Source organism: Canis lupus, chromosome 3 (assembly GCF_011100685.1).
Source record: "Canis lupus familiaris isolate Mischka breed German Shepherd chromosome 3, alternate assembly UU_Cfam_GSD_1.0, whole genome shotgun sequence".
Lineage (NCBI taxonomy): Eukaryota > Metazoa > Chordata > Mammalia > Carnivora > Canidae > Canis > Canis lupus.
The window spans coordinates 73,509,926-73,533,336 of record NC_049224.1 but is presented as its reverse complement, the minus strand read 5'-3'; the positions used below and the strand labels follow the sequence as shown (position 1 = coordinate 73,533,336).

Here is a 23,411-nt window from a genome sequence, read left to right as displayed (position 1 = left end):
GTATCGAACTGTTGAATTACTAAATTGTAATTCTGAAACTAATATAATACTGTATGTTAACTATACTGGGATTAAAACTTTTTTAAAATGTAGCATTTCATTAAAAAAAGAAAAAGAAAAGAAAACACAATGACAAAACAACCAAAGGTTTCTAGTGAACAAACAAGTCTTAGGGCCCATACTCAGTGATTCATGAAACTCACAGCTTTACCTTGGTCATCCTGTGAAACTCCTGGGTGAGAAAGATCCACAACTATTTGTTCCCTTGGTACTTTTGGATCATATATATGGAGATGTGCACCTTCATCCATCAAATATTTGCTGATATATATACTAGAAGATTCTCTGAAGGAAAAAAATCAGTATTGCTAAGCTTTCAAATGGCATATATTCTAATACCTAGGGGTTTATAGAGGTAAGATTCTATTTCTTGTGAGGACATGGATGTTTATTTTTATTCTTTATACTATATATATGTATATATTTCCATACACATACCCACCATAAAAAATCAAAAAAAGATGAGTTAACACTCTCAAAGGGGTTGAAATATTTTAAGGAACTGATTGATACCTTGTATCACCGGTGTCCTTTTTGAATGCAAATCCCAAAATAGCTATCTTCTTATCAGTTACTGTATTAAACAAACTGTCTATAATCCGGGAAGCAAATCTCCTTCTCTGGTAGTCATTCATATCTATAACCTGAAATTACACATACAATTATGCAATGTTGGATGTACAATTAGTGCAGAGGGGCAGCCTATGCCATACACTGTTCAGAGTTTTATAGTACTATTGTATGAATACCAACTTCATAAAGTAACAGGAGGCAAAAACTAACCAACCTTGTTAGTATCTATTGATTTAAAAAAGAATTAGCACCCCACCACTTAAAGCCATCATGAAAATTTCCATTTGGCTTAACTTTCCATTCATCAATCTGGAATGGAATGGATGGTGAGAGCACGACTAAGTTTCAACCCCATTAGAGGTTAAAAAAGGCACTTAGTGTTCTCCTTAGCCAGCTTCTCCAAACTCTGTGGAAGCAAAGCTGCAAGCAATCAAATCCCAAAGCCCCCCCCCCCGCCCATATGTTATCCCTCACCCCTCACCAGTGAGTAGAAAGTGGACAGAGAACATTTGAACAATGCACAGAGTTATAGTTGCTTCTGGATGAACCAGAACATCACTAACCCTTGGCAAAGTTGTTTCTGAGAGGGAGCGTGCAGGGATGGTCAGATGGAGAGGGAGACAGAAGAACCTTAAGCAGGTCCAACACAATCTCACCACCCTGAGATCATGACCTGAGCCAAAATCAAGAGCCAGAAGCTTAACCAACAGAGCCACACAGGTGCCCCTCCCTTGGCAAAGTTTTTTTTTTTTTTTCTTGGCAAAGTTTTAAAATAAATATTATAAGAGTAAAAGTCTCCAATCACCTAATCCTTTACTCTCCTAAGAGTGTATAGACAAGACTTCAAATTAGTGACCAGATGAATGTAAGGAAGGAGACTGGCTTTTACTTTTTTTTTCAAGGCTCTGACTTTTAGGGGCTGTTTTAAAGTCTGAGAGCTGCGGAAAGAAGCTCCAAGTGTTGAAAAACCAAGCCTTTATCTGCATTTTTGCCATGACGACAGGAAGATAAAGTCATCTTGCTGGATTGAGTGAAACAAACTTTTATATCATACATTTTTCTTAAAAATGTACATTTCCTTATATTCTCACCCACTGCTGAAATCTAAAAACTATAAACTTGCAGGAAAATTTTTGAGGAAGATATTTATACTGGCTGGTATCTTGGACAAATTATTTAACATCTCTAAGGTTCAGTTTCTTTACCTATAATGGAGGCCAATATTAGTGATGAGGACTAAATGAAATACTATACCCAAAGTACCTAAAAAAATGCCTGGTGCAGAGAAAGCACTCAATTAATATTAACTCTATTTTCAATTTGGGAAGGGTCTCTAATTTTAGCTCTGCAAATCTCAAAAGGACAAAACAAGTATCAACACACACAAACCACTTGAAAGAATTACAATACAGATTCCTCCTTTATTTTGATTTTCTGTTTTTCTTTTTTAATTTTTTTGATTTTCTGCTTTTAAAGATAGAAAAGATTTATAATTTAAAAAAAATATTTCTTCATTTATTTTAGAGAAAAGGAGAGAGCACATCAAAGTGCAGGGGGGTGATGTGGGGTGGAGGGAGAGAGGGAGAGAGAATCTCAAGCAGATTCCATGGTGAACACAGAGCCTGATCTGGGCTCAATACCAAACCAAGAGTTGGACACTTAACCAACTGTGCCATCCAGGTGCCCAAAAAGATTTATAGTTAAGCATAATAATTCTTGGGGTGTCTAGGTAGCACAGTTAAGCACCTGACTCTTGATTTCAGCTCAGGTCATGATCTCAGGGTTGTGATATCAAGCCCTATGTGGGGCTCTGGGCTGAGTGTGGAGCCTGCTAAGATTTTCTCTCCCTCTGCTCCTCCCCCTCTAAAAAGAATAACAGTTCTGCTTTATTCTGAGAGCAAATTTGTTATAGAACTAGAAGAAATATGGCTTATCAGAAATTTTCATCAGAGTTCTTTAGCAAAAAGGGCAAATTAAAAACATAGACGCCTAACAAATAAACCTAAAATAAACAAATTGAATGTAATAATAGTTGAGTTCCCGGAATAAATAATTCCTTTCAAAAACATTTTACAGACAAAAGGTGACAGGTTTTAATTAGAAATTAATCAAAAAAAAAAAAAAAAGAAATTAATCAAAAGTTGTTGACTATAAAGATTAATACCTGCTGCCAATAACGAGCTACTTCAGGCAAATTCAGAGCTTCACAGAGATAAACCAAATTCAGAACATCTTTCTGAAAGCAGCTTCCGCCAAAACCTGAAGAAAAAAGTAACAGTATTTTCATTTAAAAACCACAAATGAGGGGGCACCTGGGTGGCTCAGTTTCTGAGTGTCTGCCTTTAGCTCAGGTCATGATTCTGGGATCCTGGGATCAAGTCCCACATCGGGCTCCCCGTGGGGAGCCTGCTTCTCCCTCTGCCTATGTCTCTGCCTCTCTTTGTGTCTTTCATGAATAGATAAATAAAATCCTTAAAAAAAAAAAAAAAGAATCACAAATGATTCATGTGACAAATCTGTCACACTAAATTTAAGGGCCTGTGCTAGAATTTTTTTCTAAGTAAACTCCATACCATACATGGGGCTCAAACTCACAACCTTGAGATCAAGAGTCACATGCTCTACTGACTGTGCCAGCCAGACGGCCCCATGCTAGGATTTTTGGGGGCTCTTTTTTTTTTTTTTTTTTTTTAAGAGAGAGGGGAGGGGTGGGAATGACAGAAGGAGAGGGAGAGAATCTTAAGCAGGCCCCATGCCCAGTGTGGATCTCACAACCTTGAGATCAAACCTGAGTGGAAATCAAGGGTCAAACACTTAACCAACTGAACCATCCAGGTGCCCCTAGGATTCTTTTTTATGACTGACTGATTGATTGATTGATTGATTTGAGAAGGAGAGAGGGGGGTGTACCAGCAGTAGGGAGGGGCAAAGGGAGAGGGAGAAGCAGACTCTCCAGTGAGTAGGGAGCCCAATGCAGGGCTCAATCCTAGGACCCCGGGATCATGACCTGAGGCAAAAACAGACACTTAACCGACTGAACCACCCAGGCACCCCTACACCTAGAAATTTTTAATAATAAAATTTGCAGGCAGCCCAGGTGGCATAGCGATTTAGCACCGCCTTCAGCCCAGGGTGTGATCCTGAAGACCAGGGATCAAGTCCCACATCAGGCTCCCTGCATGGAGCCTGCTTCTCCCTCTGCTTGTGTCTCTGCCTCTCTCTCTCTCTCTCATGAACAAATAAATAAAATCCTAAAAAATAATAATAAAATTTGGATATTGGAAATTTAGTGGGTTTATAGATTGTGTGAAATCTGCAAGCAACTAATCAACTCTATAAATAATTCCCAGATAATCTAGTTGTTTTATTATGGCTACATTTTCTATTTTATTTTTCATTCATCTAGTATCACTGTCCCATATCTCTTATTTTAGCACAGGGCTGGTAAACTTTTATGGGACAAATTGTAAATATTTTAGCTTTCGTGGGCCACACAGTCTCTGGCACAACTATTCAATTCTGCCTTTGTAGCTCAAAAGCAGTCAAACAATATGTACTAAAATAGCCATGGCTGTATTCCAATAAAACTATTTATAAAAACAAACTATGAGTCAGGTTTGGCCCAAGGACAATAGTTTGCCCACTTCGTTCTAGTGCAAATTCAATATACAGTGAGGATTGGCAGGGGCTTTGAAGTCAGAAACACCTAGCCACTCAGCAGTTATAGGACTCTGAGCAAGTTGCAAAAATTTCCCAAACCTCAATTATCTCTATTAAGGAGATACCAGCACCTTCTTAACAGGCTACAAGGATTAATAAAAGAGATACATAAAGTACTAGTTCAGAACTCTGATAATAAGCCTTCAAGAAACAGTAGCTATTTTTACTAAATGGTAGCTTAAAGAAAATACTAAAAAGATAGAAAAGGGCCAGGGAAAATAGTACTGGGATACGGCATAAGGGCCCAGAAATACAAGACAAGCTGCCCAGGGCCCAATCTATAAAACTCTATTTACCCTGACATCAACCTTATTAACTTATATCTAAAAATACACTCAATTTTTATTATCCAGTAGTTATATTCTGCAAAAGTGCCAGAAACATGGGATTACTGAATACTAAAGCATTGCTCCTAGGGGAAATAGGTTCCTATTGAGCTTATAATGGTCACATTTCACCAACAAATTGATACATTATCAGCTTATTTTTATTACATTTTTAAAAATTTTATTTTTTTTGTAAGTTGGATATTTCATATATATATAAATTTATTTATTTGTTAAATAAATAAATATATATTTATATATATATATGTTAATTTTAATTCCAGTAAACATATAGTGTTATATTAGTTTCAGGTATACAACACAGTGATTCAACAATTCTATATATTACCCAAAGGGCTATTTAAAAAAGTGACATTACCAAGAAAAAGTACAAAAATGTAAAAAATGTGACACTAAGTAGACCACTTGTTTACAGAATAGGAGCTGAAACAAGAGAATACAATCACTGCCTTACGTAACTTTTGCTGGGAATGTCTCTGTTGGGTGGCTCAAATTTTTTGCTGTTCAATTGTGTCTGTAAATGACCATGAAAGTACTATGAGTATTGATTTTGGGGTTACAAAGAAATTTTAGCAAGTAAAATTATTCATACATACAAAACTGGCAAATAATGAGGACCAACTGTATATCACCAAGGCCACATTTCCAAAAGCGTATGTAGTAGGCAAAGCAAATGATGGGGAATTTTTTTTCCTCTTTGTAAGGTATTGAGTTATTTCTTATGTGGTCTCCTGAACTTACTCTTCCTAAATGTTCTAACTAAATACTAATTAATCCTCCTAAAACAGTGAACTATATTTATCTTACTAATCAATCAATAATTATTAAAACTACATAACTTTAATTACTGCTTCACTTGGAAAGTTCCTGATAAGTTAAAGGTTACATGTTATAAAGACTTCCTTAAAGTTAGAGACCTACCTACTGATGAACCTACTTTATGTACAGAAAAATTTCAATTTACCAACACTGGCTTTCAGAAACTTATTTCCAATTCTCTGGTCCATTCCAATGGCTGTTGCCACCTCTTCTACATCAGCCCCTGTTGCTTCACAGAGGGCACTTATGGAGTTAATGCTGCTGATCCTCTGGGCAAGAAAAGCATTTGCTGCCTTTGGGGAAAAAAAACAGGAAAGGCATGATGTGTTAAAATAGCAATTTTATATGTCTCTATAGTAATTCACTGAATTGATACAAATTACTGAGGAGATATAAGTTACTGGACTCAATTTCAGGAGGCTATGGATGTGCTGGTAAAGGAAAATATTTTAAACTAGAGAAGAAAGATGAGAAAGATGATTAAGAATGGGATTAAAAATAGAGTGATTTTATTGTATTTTTTTTTTAAGATTTATTTATTTATTTATTCAGAGAGAGTGAAAGAGAGGCAGAGACACAGGCAGAGAGAGAAGCAGGCTCCATGCAGGGAGCCAGACTTGGGACTCGATCCCGGGTCTCCAGGATCACACCCCCGGGCTGCAGGCGGCACTAAACTGCTGCGCCACCGGGGCTACCCTATTGTATTTTTTTTTTTTAAGATTTTATTTATTTATTCATGAGAGTCAGAGAGAGAGAGAGAGAGAGAGGCAGAGACATAGGCAGAGGGAGATGCAGGCTCCACGCAGGGAGCCTGATGTGGGACTCAATCCTGGGACTCCAGGATCACGCCCTGGGCCGAAGGCAGGCGCTAAACCGCTGAGCCACCCAGGGATCCCCAAAAGAATGATTTTAAAAACTATTTTCTTTTTAAAGATTTATTTATTTGAGAGAGAGAAAGAGAAAGTAAGCAACTACTGGGGCGGGGGGAGGGGCAGAGGGAGAAAGAGAGAATATCAAGCAGACTACCCCTGCACACAGAGCCTGACACAGGGCTGGATCCCATGACCCTGAAATCATGACCTGAGCCGAAATCAAGAGCCGGACACTCAACCAACTGAGCCACTCAGGAGCCCCATTAGAAACTACTATTTTAATGCATCCTCCATTTTATGTCACATTTTATTAAAAATTTATAATTTTTTTACTTTAGAATTTTTCAGAATATTTTTACCCTTATATTTGATTTCCCTTGTGAAATTTATTTCATAATTATTTCATAATGGACAGGAATATTATGTTCTAAATATTATTAAGAGAGTACCTGTGTAGCTTATCAGGCTTAAGAGATATAAGTCCTTAGCTTTAAATTTAATGGAGGGTTGAATGCTATGTACCAACCAGTTTGGAAAGTTCTGAAGACCAAGTATTAGTGGTGAGGATCTTTTCTCTGGGAACCCAGTGCTCATACACAGCACACAGTGCCTGCACAGCTCTCTGGCCCTCTGGGGTTTCATCCCCTCCAATCAGTACTCTGTCTGGGTTCTTTAGGTCCTTGATGGCTGTTCCTTCTGCCAAGAACTCAGGGTTGGACAGCACCTAGAATCCCAATGCAAAGCAAAGTTTTAAGCTTAGAATTAGCCACAGGCAACTACAAGTTGTCAATATTTATATAAGAATCAGGTTCTAGTGCTTCCTTTTTATCATACCTGTAAATTCAAGTTGGGTTTTGTGTTTGCATCAAATATTCGGCGAATACTTTCTGCTGCCCGCACTGGAACTGTGCTTTTCTCAGTCACAATTTTGTACCCATGTGAGTTTTGCACAATGCGTCTGGCACAAGCCTCAATATACTTCAGATCTGCCGCGCGACCTTTCCCCATTCCATACGTTTTTGTTGGAGTGTTCACCTGATAAAAGCATATGGGATTACAAAGTATCTATGAGACATTCAGTGATTTCAAGATGAACCCTGAATCATCAATTAACCAGTTAAGTGGGAAGTTAACAATCATCATTAGTTTTAATTCAACCCTCTATTAGATTCATGGAAATGATACATTTTATAATCACCAGACAAAACAGCCTGAAGCATTTGGGGAACTCATTCAGCAAATTTCTGTTGAGAAGCTAGTGTGTAATGACAGTTATCAGACAGACACGTTCTAAGCTAAGCCCTGAAGATATAAAGATGAATAAGACTGTTTTTGTCCTAAAGGAGTTTATAGTCTGAAAGGAAATGTATGTTTTCTTTCCTTTCTTTATTGTATGTAATATATTATCCTGGTCTTTTTTTTTTTTTTTTAAGGTTTTATTTATTTATTTATTCATGAGAGACACACACAGAGAGAGGCAGAGACACAGGCAGAGGGAGAAGCAGGCTCCAAGCAGGGAGCCCGACGTGGGACTCGATCCTGGGACTCCAGGATCACGCCCTGGGCCAAAGGGAGGTGCTAAACCGCTGAGCTACCCAGGGATCCCCTCCTGGTCTTTAAAACCAAATTTTAAATTCCTTTTCTATCCTCCTTTTTAAATAGACCTATATATCAATACCTTTTCAAAAATGTTTGCAGTATCATTCACAAATGCTTTCTCAGCTCATTAAAGGCTAGACATTATCTAGCATCTTCAGGACTCACCATACTATGCAGACGAAGACTATCAAATAGAAAGAAAAATAAATCATGAGTCCAGTGAGCTGCCTTTGCTCCAACCACCTCATTGGAAAATGAGGTTTGTATGCTCTCTAAAATCTCATCTGGAGGGGTGCCTGGGTGGCTTAGTCCATTAAACAACTGACTCTTGGTTTGGTCTCATGTCATGATCTCAGGGTTGTGAGATCAAGCCCCATGTTGGACTCTGCACTGAGTATGGAGTCTGTTTAAGATTCTCTCTCTCTCAAAAAAAAAAAAAAAAAAAAGATTCTCTCTCCCCCTCTCTCTTTGTCCCTCTCTACTTGCTCAGTCACTCTCTCTCTCTCTTTAAAAACTAAAATAAATAAAAATATTTCAAAAAAATAAAATCTAATCTGGGTTTTATAATGCTTTGGTAAAAATCAAAGCACTCCAGAAAGCCTAAAATTCTATATAGGTATAGTGTGTGTGTGTGCGTGTGTTTTAACTAGGCTCCATGCCCAACGTGGGGCTTGAACTCAGGGCCCTGAGATTTAGTTGTGTGCTCTACCAACTGAGTCAGCCAGGTGCCCCTTACAGGAATAGTTTCTGAACCAGTAATTAGTGATACTAATTCTCATTTCTTGACAAACTTATAACCTAATAGGGACTAAATAAAGGAAGGAAGCCAAAATAAACCAAAACTCAAAGACTGTGTTGAGACGTGAAAATCAGGAGAACAAAAGTTGTTTATCTGCTTGGAAAAGTTAGGAAAAGCCTTAGACATGGAAGTACCCAAGTTCAGAAGGGCCAAGATGGCTAACAGGATAGGTGGAACATGCTAAAGATGAGGCTGGATCAGAGAGCTTCCCCTATAAAGTGCTCTGAGTATCACAATTGAAAATTGATCCACATAAAACTCTTCCTACCTGCAGTTTGCCTGAAAATAGCTGGGGGTAGGAGGAAAGGGAGAGTAGCAGTAAAGAAACAAGATCAGCCATGGTTACTGCTGACCATAGAGAATGTGTAAACAGGGGTTCATTATAGTATCATCTTCATCTTTTATATGAATTTGATATTTTCCATAAGGAAAAGTGTATGACAAATACATTTTAAAAAGCTAGTCAGGGGATCCCTGGGTGGCGCAGCGGTTTAGCGCCTGCCTTTGGCCCAGGGCGCGATCCTGGAGACCCGGGATCGAATCCCACGTCAGGCTCCCGGTGCATGGAGCCTGCTTCTCTCTCTGCCTGTGTCTCTGCCTCTCTCTCTCTCTCTCTCTCTCTCTGTGTGACTATCTAAAAAAAATAAAATCTTAAAAAAAATAAATAAAAAGCTAGTCAAGAGAATAATGGGAAGTAGATGCAAGTTATACAGTAATAAGTTACCATAACATTTATACACAGTAGCTTGGAAAGACTCACAGTGGCTCCAGCTAGATCTGCACAGAGGCAACTATAAAATTAACTGTCTGGCCAGACCACCCTAAAGTGGACTCTACTGCCTGAGAATAGATTCTCTTAAAAAAAAATTTTTTTAATAGAAAATCCCCCTATTCACATCTGAGCTCTGGTTATCCAAAAGTTGGACTTAGATAATTTCTTGATTTTCTCCAAGTACCTAGTTATTCCAAAGTCTTTTCTCATTTTCTATGTCTTGTACCTTAACCTTCTCTAAGCTTAAGTAGAGGATGGGTTGGCAAGTCACAGAAGCTGCACCAGTTTGTCTGAAGTAATTAAGAATGCCAAATGAGAGACTGAACTCATAACACTTTCACCACTGGCTTCATTACCACTTTCTTCTGGAGTTAACATACCTCTATAGTACTGCTTTTGTCTTATCAGTCCGAAAATAATCCCTAATTCAACAACTTATAATCAACAAAATGCATAATCAATTCAACAACATCTACCCTCTGGGGACCCTATGATGTTTCTTTCCTTTAGTTCATGGGACTCAGTCAAAGCGCAGACCACTGGCTTTCCCTTTATTCTTCAAGGCTCTAAAGGTCTTGAATCGTGTAACTCAGTCATAAGAGTATATATCCCATCACATACAGAATATTTGAGCAAATGGCTACGAGGACAGTAAGAAGAAAAATATCTTGGTTCAAATATTAGATTACCAGAGTTACTCCCAAGCATTGGCTCTATTTTTTCATTACAAAGGTACAACAGGTTAGCCATATTATGAGTCAAAGGTGCCTGTGACTAGCCTGTCACCTAACCAATACAAGCCAAGTTGCAAAGAGTTCATTTAAAATGATTTCTGGTGGGGGAGCTGGCTGACTCAGCGGAGCATGAGACTCTTGACCTCATGTCAACTTTGAGCCTCATGTTGGGTGTAAAATTAAAATCTTAAAAAAGTTTTTAAATAAGAAATAAAATGACTTCTAGAACATAATTCATCTAGATAGGAGATACCTATAAGTTTGCACACACATTTTACCCGATTCTCTTTATCTCACCTCTACCAAGCAATGGTTGAAATCTCTCTTTTTTTTTTTAAGATTTTATTTATTCATGAGACAGAGAGAGAGAGAGAGAGAGAGAGAGAGGCAGAGACACAGGCAGAGGGAGGAAAAGCAGGCTCCATGCAAGGAGCCCGACATGGGACTTGATCCCAGGTCTCCAGGATCAGGCCCTGGGCTGAAGGCGGCGCTAAACTGCCGAGCCACCTGGACGTCCCCAAGCAGTGGTTGAAACAAGAAATGATGAAATACATATACTATCACCACACTGGTCTCACACGTTGTCAGCACCTCCTAATTTTAGGTCCCAGACTGAATTTTCTCCAAATTCTTTTGCTCAGTGACTGGAAGTGACACGTTTGACCAGATGACTACGGGGTATGGTCAAGTGCTGGGCAAAGTGACAACCAAGATTCCACTGGACAAGTCTTGATACCCACGGATGACTATTAAAATACAATGAAACTCCTGTGTAGACAAGAATGTATTAGAACTCACACAGCGAAAGAAAATACTTACAGAAATAAATACAAGATCAGCTTCTTTAATGGCATCGTCAATATTGGTAGAAAAAAACAGATTCTTTCCTCGGCAGGATTCAACCACTTCTTTCAGTCCAGGCTAAAAAGAAAGAGTCGTGGTTACAGTTTACCAGTCACAGGAGACGACCTAAAAGAATAGCATTTTACGTGGTTGTTTTTATTTTTATTTATTTATTTATTTATTTATTTATTTATTTATTTATTCATTCATTCATTCATTCATTCATACTCATGAGAGACACAGAGAGAGAGAGGGGCAGAGATACAGGCAGAGGGAGATAGTTATATTTTAATTTAAAGGTCTAGACTTGCCCTCAAACAACACCTTTGTAGAGATATCTAAGATCACACAGCAAAGGCCAAAAGCGTACATTATGTAACAATGCTAAACAGAGCAAAGTTGGCCTTGCCTCAGTAGTAGCACAGGCTCATTTCAATGTGTCATTGTTTACCATGTGCCTGATTGTTTTATAAGAGTTAACCATTACCTGAGTATCAACACAATTATCTGAAAATTCAAGGTCTTCTGTGATTTCAAGCAGACATTTGATTTTGCATCATCATTATGAATGCAGGTTCTTACCCCCAAGAATTCAAGTCATACAACTGGTTGTCAGTCAACATTTACTCTGTGCCTACATAGACGTATATTTTTTCTAAGTCCTAATGTAAGACACACTTTCACTGAGAATTTTATTACTTTCCCCACACAGTTTAATAGGAAATATAGTTACGTTAAGAATATTGAGCTGTACAAAACCACCTAACAAGTATTCTTGTCTGAAAGAAGGAAAGGAAAGGAAAAGAAAGGGGGAAAAAAAGGGAAAAAAAAGAAAGGAAAGAAAAGGAAAAGGAAAAGGAAAGGGAAAGGGAAAGGGAAAGGGAAAGGAAAGGAAAGGAAAGGAGAAAAATATCAGATCTAAATCTGCTTAGATCAGTCCAATCAGCAAAATCCAGACTGAGTATTTTTTTTTTAAGATTTTATTTATTTATTATTATGAGAGACACACACAGAGAGAGAGGCAGAGACACAGGCAGAGGGAGAAGCAGGCTCCATGCAGGGAGCCCGATGTGGGACTTGATCCCAGGTCTCCAGGAGTACGCCCTGGACCGAAGGCGGTGCTAAACCACTGAGCCACCCCCACTGCCCCTGAGACTGAGAATTTCTGTAGGATAAACAACCTGGTTTCTTCAACAAATAAACTGAAGAGAAAAACAGCTAAAAAGAGAAATTTTTAAAATTATGGTCTTAAAAGATACAAGTGATGCAAATGTAATTGTTCTTGCAATAGTTACAATGACCCCCATAACACCAAATTTGATGAATACGTCCCAGTCTTGATTTCTTCTGTATCTGGCATAATGGAGAGCTCATTCATTCATTCAGCAAATGTTTACAGAGTACTTATTATGTGCTAGTCACTGAGTTACTCATAAACAAAACATATACAGTTGACCTTTGACAACATAGATTTGAATTGTACAGGCCTGCTTATATGTGAATTTTTCTCAATACAGTACAGTACAGTACTGTAAATCTATTTTCTCTTATCATACTGTTTTCTTTTTAAAGTATTTTATTTATTTATTCATGAGAGACACAGAAAGAGAAGCAGAGACACAGGCAGAGGGAGAAACAGCCTCCCTGTAAGGAGCCTGTTGTGGGACTCAATCCCAGGACCCCGGGATCATGACCTGAGCCAAAGGCTCAACCACTGAGCCACCCTGGCATCCCTATTATAATTTTCTTTTCTTTTTAATTTTTATTTATTTATGATAGTCACACACAGAGAGAGAGAGGCAGAGACACAGGCAGAGGGAGAAGCAGGCTCCATGCACCGGGAGCCCGACGTGGGATTCGATCCCGGGTCTCCAGGATCGCGCCTTGGGCCAAAGGCAGGCGCTAAACCGCTGCGCCACCCAGGGATCCCCAACTGTACATCTTTATGGGGCTTGTACTACTAAAACTCTTCTGGGTTTTGGTTCACCTTTGATGAACTACTTTTTGTTGCTTTTCTATGGCATTCCCTTCTCCTATCATCAAACTTTAAGAGTTTTTCTGGGTTCTGTCCTTGACTCATGCTCCGCTCTCTCTACAGACTCTTCTTGGGAGAGCTCATTTACTCTGATTTCAACTACTACCTGTATAATCCTAACTTTACATCTCGAGCCATGCATTATTTACTTACACTTTTGATATATCCAACTGCCTCCTGAACATCTCTATTTGGATGTCCCAAAGCCTTTATAACTAAATAGGACCAAACAGAACTTGATATTTCATTTCCCACTACCCTCCACAACATCCTGCATCCTTGATCTAAATTAATGGCACAATCATGCACCCATCATCCAAACTGGAAACCTGGATATCTTTCTAGACTCCTTCTTCTCCTTCACCCTTCTTATATAATCAACAATCAAGTCCTGTCATTTTCTTTCTAAATATTTTTCTAATTAGTCTAGTTAGTCTCAAAGCAGATGGAAGAGGCTATGTACACAAAGAACATATTAAATACTATAATGACATATTATAGAATTTCCCTACCAGTGACCACAAGTTAAAATTAGTCACTAGTAGGGACTTCCTGACCTGAAAACATGGTATTTACAATGAAAAATCAATGTCATTGATTTTTATAATTATCCTTGAGAACAAATACTTACTTAGTTGTATATTTTTAAATGCATTATAGGATACAGATTTACAAAAAAAAGTTGATTGCAAAGGTATCCAAGCTAGACATAAAAATATTCTTTTGCCTTGTCCAAGGTAGGTATGTATAAAGTTACAAGTAGTAACAACATGTATATGCTACTCAATAAAGCAATTCAGAGAGCAATGTGAATTCCAGTTAAACCTGTCATTTTTGGGGATCCCTGGGTGGCTCAGCAGTTTAGTGCTGGCCTTTGGCCCAGGGTGTGATCCTCAAGTCCCACATCAGGGACCCTGCATGGAGCCTGCTTCTCCCTCTGCCTGTTGTGTCTCTGGCTCCCTCTCTCTCCATGTGTCTCTCATGAATAAATAAATAAAATCTTTAAAAAAAAAACTGTCATTTTTCTTTTATAGTTCTTCTCATTTGATGTTTCACCTAACATTTTACATCTCCAAGATGGCCAAGACAATGTAGAGGAATAGTTCATTTTACAACATAAAATTAAGAAGTAAAAATGGAACAAAAGCCTAACTCTGAAAATTGAATGGGTCACACAATTCATTACCTAAGTTGTTGCTTTTTTTTAATGCAACGTTGTAGAAATTATTTTCTGACTTATAAATTCTTTAATTTATTAGGCATGTTTTAACAACTGATATCTTAGAAAGACACATGAAAATTAAAAGCCTAAATCATTTACCGGCTAAAAGGAAAATCATTTACTTGCTAAGATGATTTCTTCTAGAATTTTAAAGTAGCAGTGCCATGGGATTTTTTTTTAAGGTTTTATTTATTTATTCATGAGAGACAGAGAGAAAGAGAGAGAGAGAGAGAGAGAGAGAGGCAGAGACACAGGCAGAGGGAGAAGCAGGCTCCATGCAGGGAGCCCGATGTGGGACTCGATCCCCGGTCTCCAAGATCACGCCCCGGGCTACAGGCGGCGCCAAACCGCTGTGACACCGGGGCAGCCCCCTCCAAAATGTTTTTAAAAATTCCTCCAAAACCGGGATCCCTGGGTGGCGCAGCGGTTTGGCGCCTGCCTTTGGCCCAGGGCGCGATCCTGGAGACGCGGGATCGAATCCCACGTCGGGCTCCCGGTGCATGGAGCCTGCTTCTCCCTCTGCCTGTGTCTCTGCCTCTCTCTCTCTCTGTGACTATCATAAATAAATAAAAAAATTAAAAAAAAATTCCTCCAAAACCAAATCTATTGGTAATAACAGGAAAGGAAATGCTAGGGGATCCCTGGGTGGCGCAGCGGTTTGGCGCCTGCCTTTGGCCCAGGGCGCGATCCTGGAGACCCGGGATCGAATCCCACATCAGGGTCCTGGTGCATGGAGCCTGATTCTCCCTCTGCCTATGTCTCTGCGCCCCTCTCTCTCTCTCTCTCTCTCTGTGACTATCATAAATAAATTAAAAAAAAAATAAAAAATAAAAATAAAAAAAAAAGGAAAGGAAATGCTATAGCACTAAAGTAATTTAAAGAACTATTATGGGGGAGGGGGGGGAGGGTGCCTAGGTAGTTCTGTCAGTGAAGCAACAGACTCTTGGTTTTGGCTAGGATGACTCATGGTATCAGAGTCATGGAATTGGACCTGTGTTGGACTCTACAATGAGTGTAGAATCTGCTTCTCCCATCTCTCTCTCTCTCTCTCTTTCTCTCAAATAAATAAAAATCTTTAGAGAACTATTATAGGTAGTTTGTCTGGTAGAAAAAGAGAGGGTAAAGTACAAAGAGAAGGTACCACACACACAGAGGTTATTTATTTATTTTTATTCCAAGTCTGATTCAGATAGGAATAAATCCATGATGTTGGATAGCTACTACTCTATGGGTGCTTTTTCATGGATTTCTATATTTTATATGCCTATCAAAATATTGATAGGGTTGAGACTTCCCTTCCAAAGGACTAACACATTTAAAGACTATGGTTAAGCAACTGACTCTTGATTTCCGCTCAGCTCATAATCTCAGGGTCATGAGACAGGAGCCCCAAGTCAGGGTCCCCACTCAGTGGGGAATCGGCTTCAGTTTCTCTCCCTATCCCTCTGTCCCTCTCTTTGCTCACGCTCTTTCTCTAAAATAAATTAATAAATATTATATATAAAGACAGACAGAGTATGGTTGATAACAGTCTTACAAATAACAAAGCTTTCCTGAAGGAAAAAAAAAGAATATATTAATGCTGGAAAAAACTGTTATCATCAAATTTTCAAATGCTTCTCTGCTGGGTTTCAAAAGCATAATATCATGAACTCATTTTACAATGAATTTTTTAAAAATGGGACCCACATAGCTTAATAAAATAGTTGAAGCATATTTTCCTAACTATACAATATCTTAATTCACAGAAATTTTGAAATTCTAATTAAACAAATTTGTAATACCAACCACTAGATATAAAAGACATCATTTATCCACTCATGGCTTACCTGATATGAGTACAGTACAATAACCCCCAAATATAATGGACTTATATGAATTAATATTAAAAACATCAAGTTTTATTTTCTTAAAATTCTAAAATTTTACTATTACAATATGGTAACCACATTAACAAAATTAGAAAATTAATTAACATGAGAAAATAGAGAAAAGAAAAAAAATACCCATATTCTCACTGCACTAATGTAACCATTATTAATATTCTAATATATTTCTTCCCAGTCATTTTCCCTGGGCATATCTGACATAATTATAGTTGTAATGTCCATAACATTGTGTATCTAGATTTCTCATTTAATTTCTTTCCAGTTGCAGTCATAGATTTTTACATTAATAGTAATTTATTTAATAAAAACAGTAAGAAAACAAAGAACGTAAGAACAAAGAGTTGTTTAAAATAGTTTACCTCATAAATAGGAAGTGTAGGAGAGTTCCATGCATTAATTCTAGATTCATTGACGTCAACAACTGTTACCCTGATTTCAGGGCACATATGAGCGATGACACTACATGTAGGTCCTCCAACATAGCCCGCACCAATGCAACAGATCTTCTTAATTTCAAACATGATTAAACTAGAAGAAAAGCAGTAAGACTGTTCTACTATTGAAAATAGAAAATTTAAAGAAATCACATTGCACATTTATCACACTTCATAAAAACTGTCAAGGTGACAGATATCTGGAAAGATTTCCTGCATTCACACTATTAAGAATTATTAAAAGTGCGAAAATATATAACATTCCAATTGGAATGTCTGTTCTAGTTTGCATTAGCATAAAACATGGGGAAAAAAGTAACTGTTATTACTGAAGAAATGCCACAAAGATTATAATGATCGAATATTCAAAAATTCAAGGAAGAAAATAAAAGCTTACTTGGGTCTCTAAGGCCACTCGGGTAACTTTGATTGCTGAGGAAAAATGCAAGGGTGACTACACCAGGGCAATTCTTGCTTAAATAAATGTCGGTGTACAAAGGTCAGCCTATGGCAGGTTTAGATGAACGTGACAGATATGAAAACACATGATAGGTAATAAGATTAGTTTGAAAGTCCAGAATTGACCTCTGTGATTATATTCCCTATACAATTTGGCTTCAGTAGTTTATTTTTAGGTACTTGACAATGACTTAAACTCCATTTCAACTTTAATCAGAAACTATGAGATGGTTAAAGGAAAGTAATTTCTGTAGTTAACAAAGCTGTTACACAGATTTTGATGGGTTTTCAAAAGCCATTTAGGTGAACTGATTCACACTAATCAAAATGACAAGGTACTGATTTATATATAAGAATATCAGTTTATTCATTATAATGAGAACAAAAACTATCAAACTGATCAGACTCTTAGAATTTTAGTCCTTGCAAAGACCTCAGATATCCTCTAATCTAATCCATTCATGGATTCCCAAGAGAAGGAAATTGGTTAACAGAGAGTTTAAGAATTTGCTAATATATTCCTGCATGGATCAAAGAAGATACTACAGAAGGCTAATCTCATTACAATGCCTGGCAAGCACAACCCTATTGTGAAAAAAAGATACACAAGCCACATAATTCAGATGATCCAATTCCCTTAAAGTCTGAATCTGTATTAAACCAAACAATGTTCTAATTACTGATTTTCTGGGTAGACTTCCCTACTGGAAAAGAATGAGCTGAACAACCCATACAAGTATCTTGGTCTTGAGGAAACAACGTATCTTGGTATGAGGAAACAACCATCTGACTTATAAATCAATCTTCAGTGGTCATGTTTCATAGATATCAACTCAGAGTCTAATCTCTAATGACCTTTAAAAAACTTAAAAAAAAAAAAACAGAAATTTGGTAAAAATATAAGCAAAATTTGGAATCTATTGATTCTACAAAAGAAAGCAATATTCTTAGTGATACACATACAAAGAAATTTTTAAAATCTATTTTTTTTTTTTTAAGATTTTATTTATTTATTCATGAGAGACACACATAGATAGAGGCAGAGACACAGGCAGAGGGAGAAGCAGGCTCCATGCAGGGAGCTCATCGCGGGACTCAATCCCGGGACTCCAGGATCGTGCCCTGGGCCAAAGGCAGGCGTTAAACCACTGAGCCACCCAGGAATCCCCTATTTAATGTATTCTTAAGACCTATTCCACTCCCTTCTAATTTTTATTTTTATTTTTTTCTGTTTCTGGTAAAACTCCGTCTCTTTTTTAGAAGCAGTTACACTGTATTCCATTGTGTAATTATTAAAATATTAAAACCATGCTAAATCTGGTAGATTCTCTTTATTTACTTTTTTTTTTTTTTTTTTTAAGTAGGCTTCAAGCCCAATGTGGGGCTTGAACTCATGACCCTGAGACCAAGAGTCGCATGCTCTACTGGCTGAGTAAGCCAGGGGCCCCTGGTAGATCCTCTCTTTAATAGTCCAGAATTCAGGTTGTACTACAAAGCTGTGGTCATCAAGACAGTGTGGTACTGGCACAAAAACAGACACATAGATCAATGGAACAGAATAGAGAACCCAGAAGTGGACCCTGAACTTTATGGTCAACTAATATTCGATAAAGGAGGAAAGACTATCCATTGGAAGAAAGACAGTCTCTTCAATAAATGGTGCTGGGAAAATTGGACATCCACATGCAGAAGAATGAAACTAGACCACTCCCTTTCACCATACACAAAGATAAACTCAAAATGGATGAAAGATCTAAATGTGAGACAAGATTCCATTAAAATCCTAGAGGAGAACACAGGCAACACCCTTTTTGAACTCAGCCACAGTAACTTCTTGCAAGATACATCCACAAAGGCAAAAGAAACAAAAGCAAAAATGAACTATTGGGACTTCATCAAGATAAGAAGCTTTTGCACAGCAAAGGATACAGTCAACAAAACTCGAAGACAACCTACAGAATGGGAGAAGATATTTGCAAATGACTTATCAGATAAAGGGCTAGTTTCCAAGATCTATAAAGAACTTATTAAACTCAACACCAAAGAAACAAACAATCCAATCACGAAATGGGCAAAAGACATGAACAGATATCTCATAGAGAAAGACATATATATATATTTTTTTACCTAGTGCAAGATTGATGATTCACTCTGCCTTTTTTTTTTTTTAATTTTTATTTATTTATGATAGAGAGAGAGAGAGAGAGAGGCAGAGACACAGGAAGAGGGAGAAGCAGGCTCCATGCACCGGGAGCCCGACGTGGGACTCGATCCCGGGTCTCCAGGATCGCGCCCTGGGCCAAAGGCAGGTGCCAAACCTCTGCGCCACCCAGGGATCCCTAGAGAAAGACATAGACATGGCCAACATGCACATGAGAAAATGCTCCGCATCACTTGCCATCAGGGAAATACAAATCAAAATCACAATGAGATACCACCTCACACCAGTGAGAATGGGGAAAATTAACAAGGCAGGAAGCCACAAATGTTGGAGAGGATGCGGAGAAAAGGGAACCCTCTTACACTGTTGGTGGGAATGTGAACTGGTGCAGCCACTCTGGAAAACTGTGTGGAGGTTCCTCAAAGAGTTAAAAATAGATCTGCCCTATGACCCAGCAATTGCACTGTTGGGGATTTACCCCAAAGATTCAGATGCAATGAAACACGGAGACACCTGCACCCCGATGTTTATAGCAGCAATGTCCACAATAGCCAAACTGTGGAAGGAGTTTGAATGGAGAATGGATAAGAAGATGGAAAGATGAATGGATAAAGAAGATGTGGTTTATGTATACAATGGAATATTACTCAGCCATTAGAAATGACAAATACCCACCATTTGCTTCAATGTGGATGGAACTGGAGGGTATTATGCTGAGTGAAGTAAGTCAATCGGAGAGGGACAAACATTGTATGTTCTCATTCATTTGGGGAATATAAATAATAGTGAAAGGGAATATAAGGGAAGGGAGAAGAAATGTGTAGGAAATATCAGAAAGGGAGACAGAACACAAAGACTCCTAACTCTGGGAAATGAACTAGGGGTGATGGAAGGGGAGGAGGGCGGGGGGTGGGGGTGAATGGGTGACGGGCACTGAGGGGGGCACTTGACGGGATGAGCACTGGGTGTTATTCTGTATGTTGGTAAATTGAACACCAATAAAAAATAAATTTATTATAAAAAAAAAATAAAATAAAAAAATAAAAAACAAGGCCTCTTTTCTAGTGAAAAAAAAAAAATCTAAATAAATGGGTTAAGAGTACCCTATTATCACTTGTGAAGCCGCACAAACATGATATTCCTATTAAACTTCTTGGGTTCCAAAATTAACCCCAGCAAAAATACTGATCCTAACAAAATTTACTTTTGGCAACCATTCGTCTTCCATTTCTTTACCCTTCTTCTACTCTTCAGTTCTGCCTTTTACTCCTTTCCAGGCCTCAAGTGCCCTGTACACAAGAAAAAAGAGAACTTTCTAGGGGGAAAGGACTGCACTGGGATTGCCTCGAGGTTAAAGCTCAGGGGAATGTTCTAAAAAAGCTCCCACCTGTGGGACAGCTGAGCCTAGAACATGCTTACCATAGATGTATCTCTAGCACTCGCTGCCACTGTCCCCACGGCTACAGTAGAAGGGGCTTGGCATCGGGTTTCAGAAACATTGCTTCAGCTTGCTTCAGGCCTAGTCCTTTGTTCCCTTTCATGAAAAATTAATATTCCCAATTAGAGGGTCTATCTGTGGGCACAGCAGACAATATGGCCCTAGATATAGGCCCTGACACTCAAGAATTCAACAATTTATTTAAGCAAAAATTCAGCTGAAAAATATTTATTAAACACTCAACTATGTTGCAGCCACTAATGTTCTATGTACCGTGGATACAACAGTGAACAGACAAGTACAGGGATCCAATAGGGAACAGACAGGTACAGGGATCCAATAGGGAACAGCAGGTACAGTTCCTACTCTTATATAGTTATAGTCTCATGGGAGAGCACAAAACAAAATAATGGCAGCTGTGATACATTGTGTATAAAGGAAATAAATATGTAGGAGAGGGAGAGACTGAATATGAGGAAAGAACTATTTTAGATAGGGTAGTTAAAGGACTCTCTGCGAAGGTGACTCTTAAACTGACTTAAAAGATGAAAAGGAAGGGCGTCTGGGTGGCTCAGTCAGTTAGGTAACTGACTCTTGATTTCGGCTCAGGGCATGATCTCAGAGTCTTGAGATCAAGCCCCTCATTAGGCTCCATACTCAGCATAGTCTGTCTGCTTGAGATTCTCTCTCTCCCTCTCTCAAATAAATAAATAAATAAATAAATAGTCTTTTTTAAAAAAAAAAAAGAGAGAGAGAGAGAGAGAGAGAGAGAGCATACACACAGAACAGGGAGAAGCAGACTCCCTGCTGAACAGGGAGCCCCATATGGGATTCAATCCCAGGATCCTGGGACCATGACCTGAGCCAAAGGCAGACGCTTAACTGACTAAGCCATCCAGGTGGCCCCACTAAATAAAATCTTAAAAAAAAAAAAAAAGAAAAAGATGAAATGGAATTTGTCACACCCAAGTAACATATAAGGCAGTATAACCAATTAAATGACAAAATGAGTACTAAAGTCCAGAGGCGGAAAAAAAAATAAGAAGGTATCTACATCAAGGGAAATGTAGAATTTCAACCTGGCCTAAAGAATAAAGAGGGTATAGAAAGAAAAGATAAGTGGGGGAGAACATTCCAGATTTAAAAAATAGTAAGGACTCATATACAGAAATGAGTCCAAAGTGAGGAGATCAGCCTAGTTGGAGAAAAATATCAGTATTAAGAAGTGGTAAGAGGTAATGACTGTCTTGTAGAGTAGAAATGAATTTAAAGTGGGTCTTAGGGGATCCCTGGGTGGCGCAGCGGTTTAGCGCCTGCCTTTGGCCCAGGGCGCGATCCTGGAGACCCGGGATCGAATCCCACGTCGGGCTTCCGGTGCATGGAGCCTGCTTCTCCCTCTGCCTATGTCTGTGCCTCTCTCTCTCTCTCTCTCTCTCTGTGACTATCATAAATAAATAAATTAAAAAATAAATAAATAAATAAAGTGGGTCTTAAATGCCCCTTTCAGGGAAGCATGTCCAGGACAGTTCAGGAGGCTACAATTCAATAACTTAAGGCAACATAATTAAAAGTAACCATAACAATCAACAATATTTGTGTAGCTAAAATCTAATAAACTCCACTGAAGGAAAAAACAATGGGGGGGGGGGAGGATCAGCCTGTAGCTTGGGAAGAGGGAGTTAAAGACAAGAATGATGTGTTTAGGGGATCCCTGGGTGGCTCAGCGGTTTAGCGCCTGCCTTTGGCCCAGGGCAAGATCCTGGAGTCCTGGGACGGAGTCCTGTGTCGGGCTCCTAGCATGGAGCCTGCTTCTCCCTCTGCCTGTGTCTCTGCCTCTCTCTCTCTCTCTGTCTATCATGAATAAATAAATAAATCTTAAAAAAAAAAAAAAGAATGATGTGTTTATTTCAACAGAGTCTAGAGAAGACTGACACAGAATCTGGAAGTCAGAAGTGTTCTCGTTTCAGAGAGGTGGAGCAAGAACAGGCTTTCCCAATGCTTAGATGGCATGTTCTCTGAAGATTCTTTGCTCTGATTCCACTCTCCCCTATGAATTCAGATTCCCAGGAATCATAATACTGGAAAAGGATGACACAGATTTGAGATAGAAGTGTTCCAGGAACTGCAATAAAATTTCCCTACTGTAATATCAAAGTTTCATTCTAGTGAAACCATTAGTCTCTTATGAGTTTAATCATATAAGCTAACATCTAAAGCCTCATTAACTCTGGGTCCAAGGAGGAAAAAAAAAATTCTACCTTCCAGATCTTCGAAGCTGATGATTAAGTTCTGAACTGTGATGAACCTAAAGAACTATCACACCCTTACTGAACAGCTAGCCAGCCTCTCTAATTACAACCAATATATCTGGAATACTTAAAAAGTAGAATTTCAAAGTATTTTTGGACCAGAGGATCTGTTGGGGTTACCATTTAATCCGACAGCCAAGAGGTTATAACATTCTTATATAAACATAGACTGAATGTTTACATGATGCCACTCTTGGGTTAAAGGAGTTCATAGTTTAATAAAGTGCTCCCAGGCAAACAGTTCTTATCTGCTGCTCTTCCCTCAGCACTTAGAACAGGAGGCTCTCAATAAATGCTAATTGAATGAATGAGTAACTCTCCATTAG

At 38.5% G+C, this 23,411-nt stretch overlaps 1 protein-coding gene across 1 annotated transcript in view; it reads right to left on the bottom strand.

Annotated features, from left to right (window-relative positions):
* The window catches only part of UGDH (UDP-glucose 6-dehydrogenase), a 29,320-nt gene that overhangs the window by 3,730 nt on the left and 2,179 nt on the right, over nucleotides 1-23,411 (bottom strand). The window contains exons 2-9 of the mRNA XM_038533447.1: nucleotides 16,644-16,812; nucleotides 11,115-11,216; nucleotides 7,226-7,426; nucleotides 6,918-7,115; nucleotides 5,665-5,812; nucleotides 2,798-2,892; nucleotides 574-704; nucleotides 212-345 (exon numbers count right to left, since the gene is read on the bottom strand). Coding sequence (XP_038389375.1) covers nucleotides 212-345; nucleotides 574-704; nucleotides 2,798-2,892; nucleotides 5,665-5,812; nucleotides 6,918-7,115; nucleotides 7,226-7,426; nucleotides 11,115-11,216; nucleotides 16,644-16,805 — 1,171 coding nt within the window. The 5' untranslated portion in view covers nucleotides 16,806-16,812. The remainder of the gene's footprint in view (nucleotides 1-211; nucleotides 346-573; nucleotides 705-2,797; nucleotides 2,893-5,664; nucleotides 5,813-6,917; nucleotides 7,116-7,225; nucleotides 7,427-11,114; nucleotides 11,217-16,643; nucleotides 16,813-23,411) is intronic.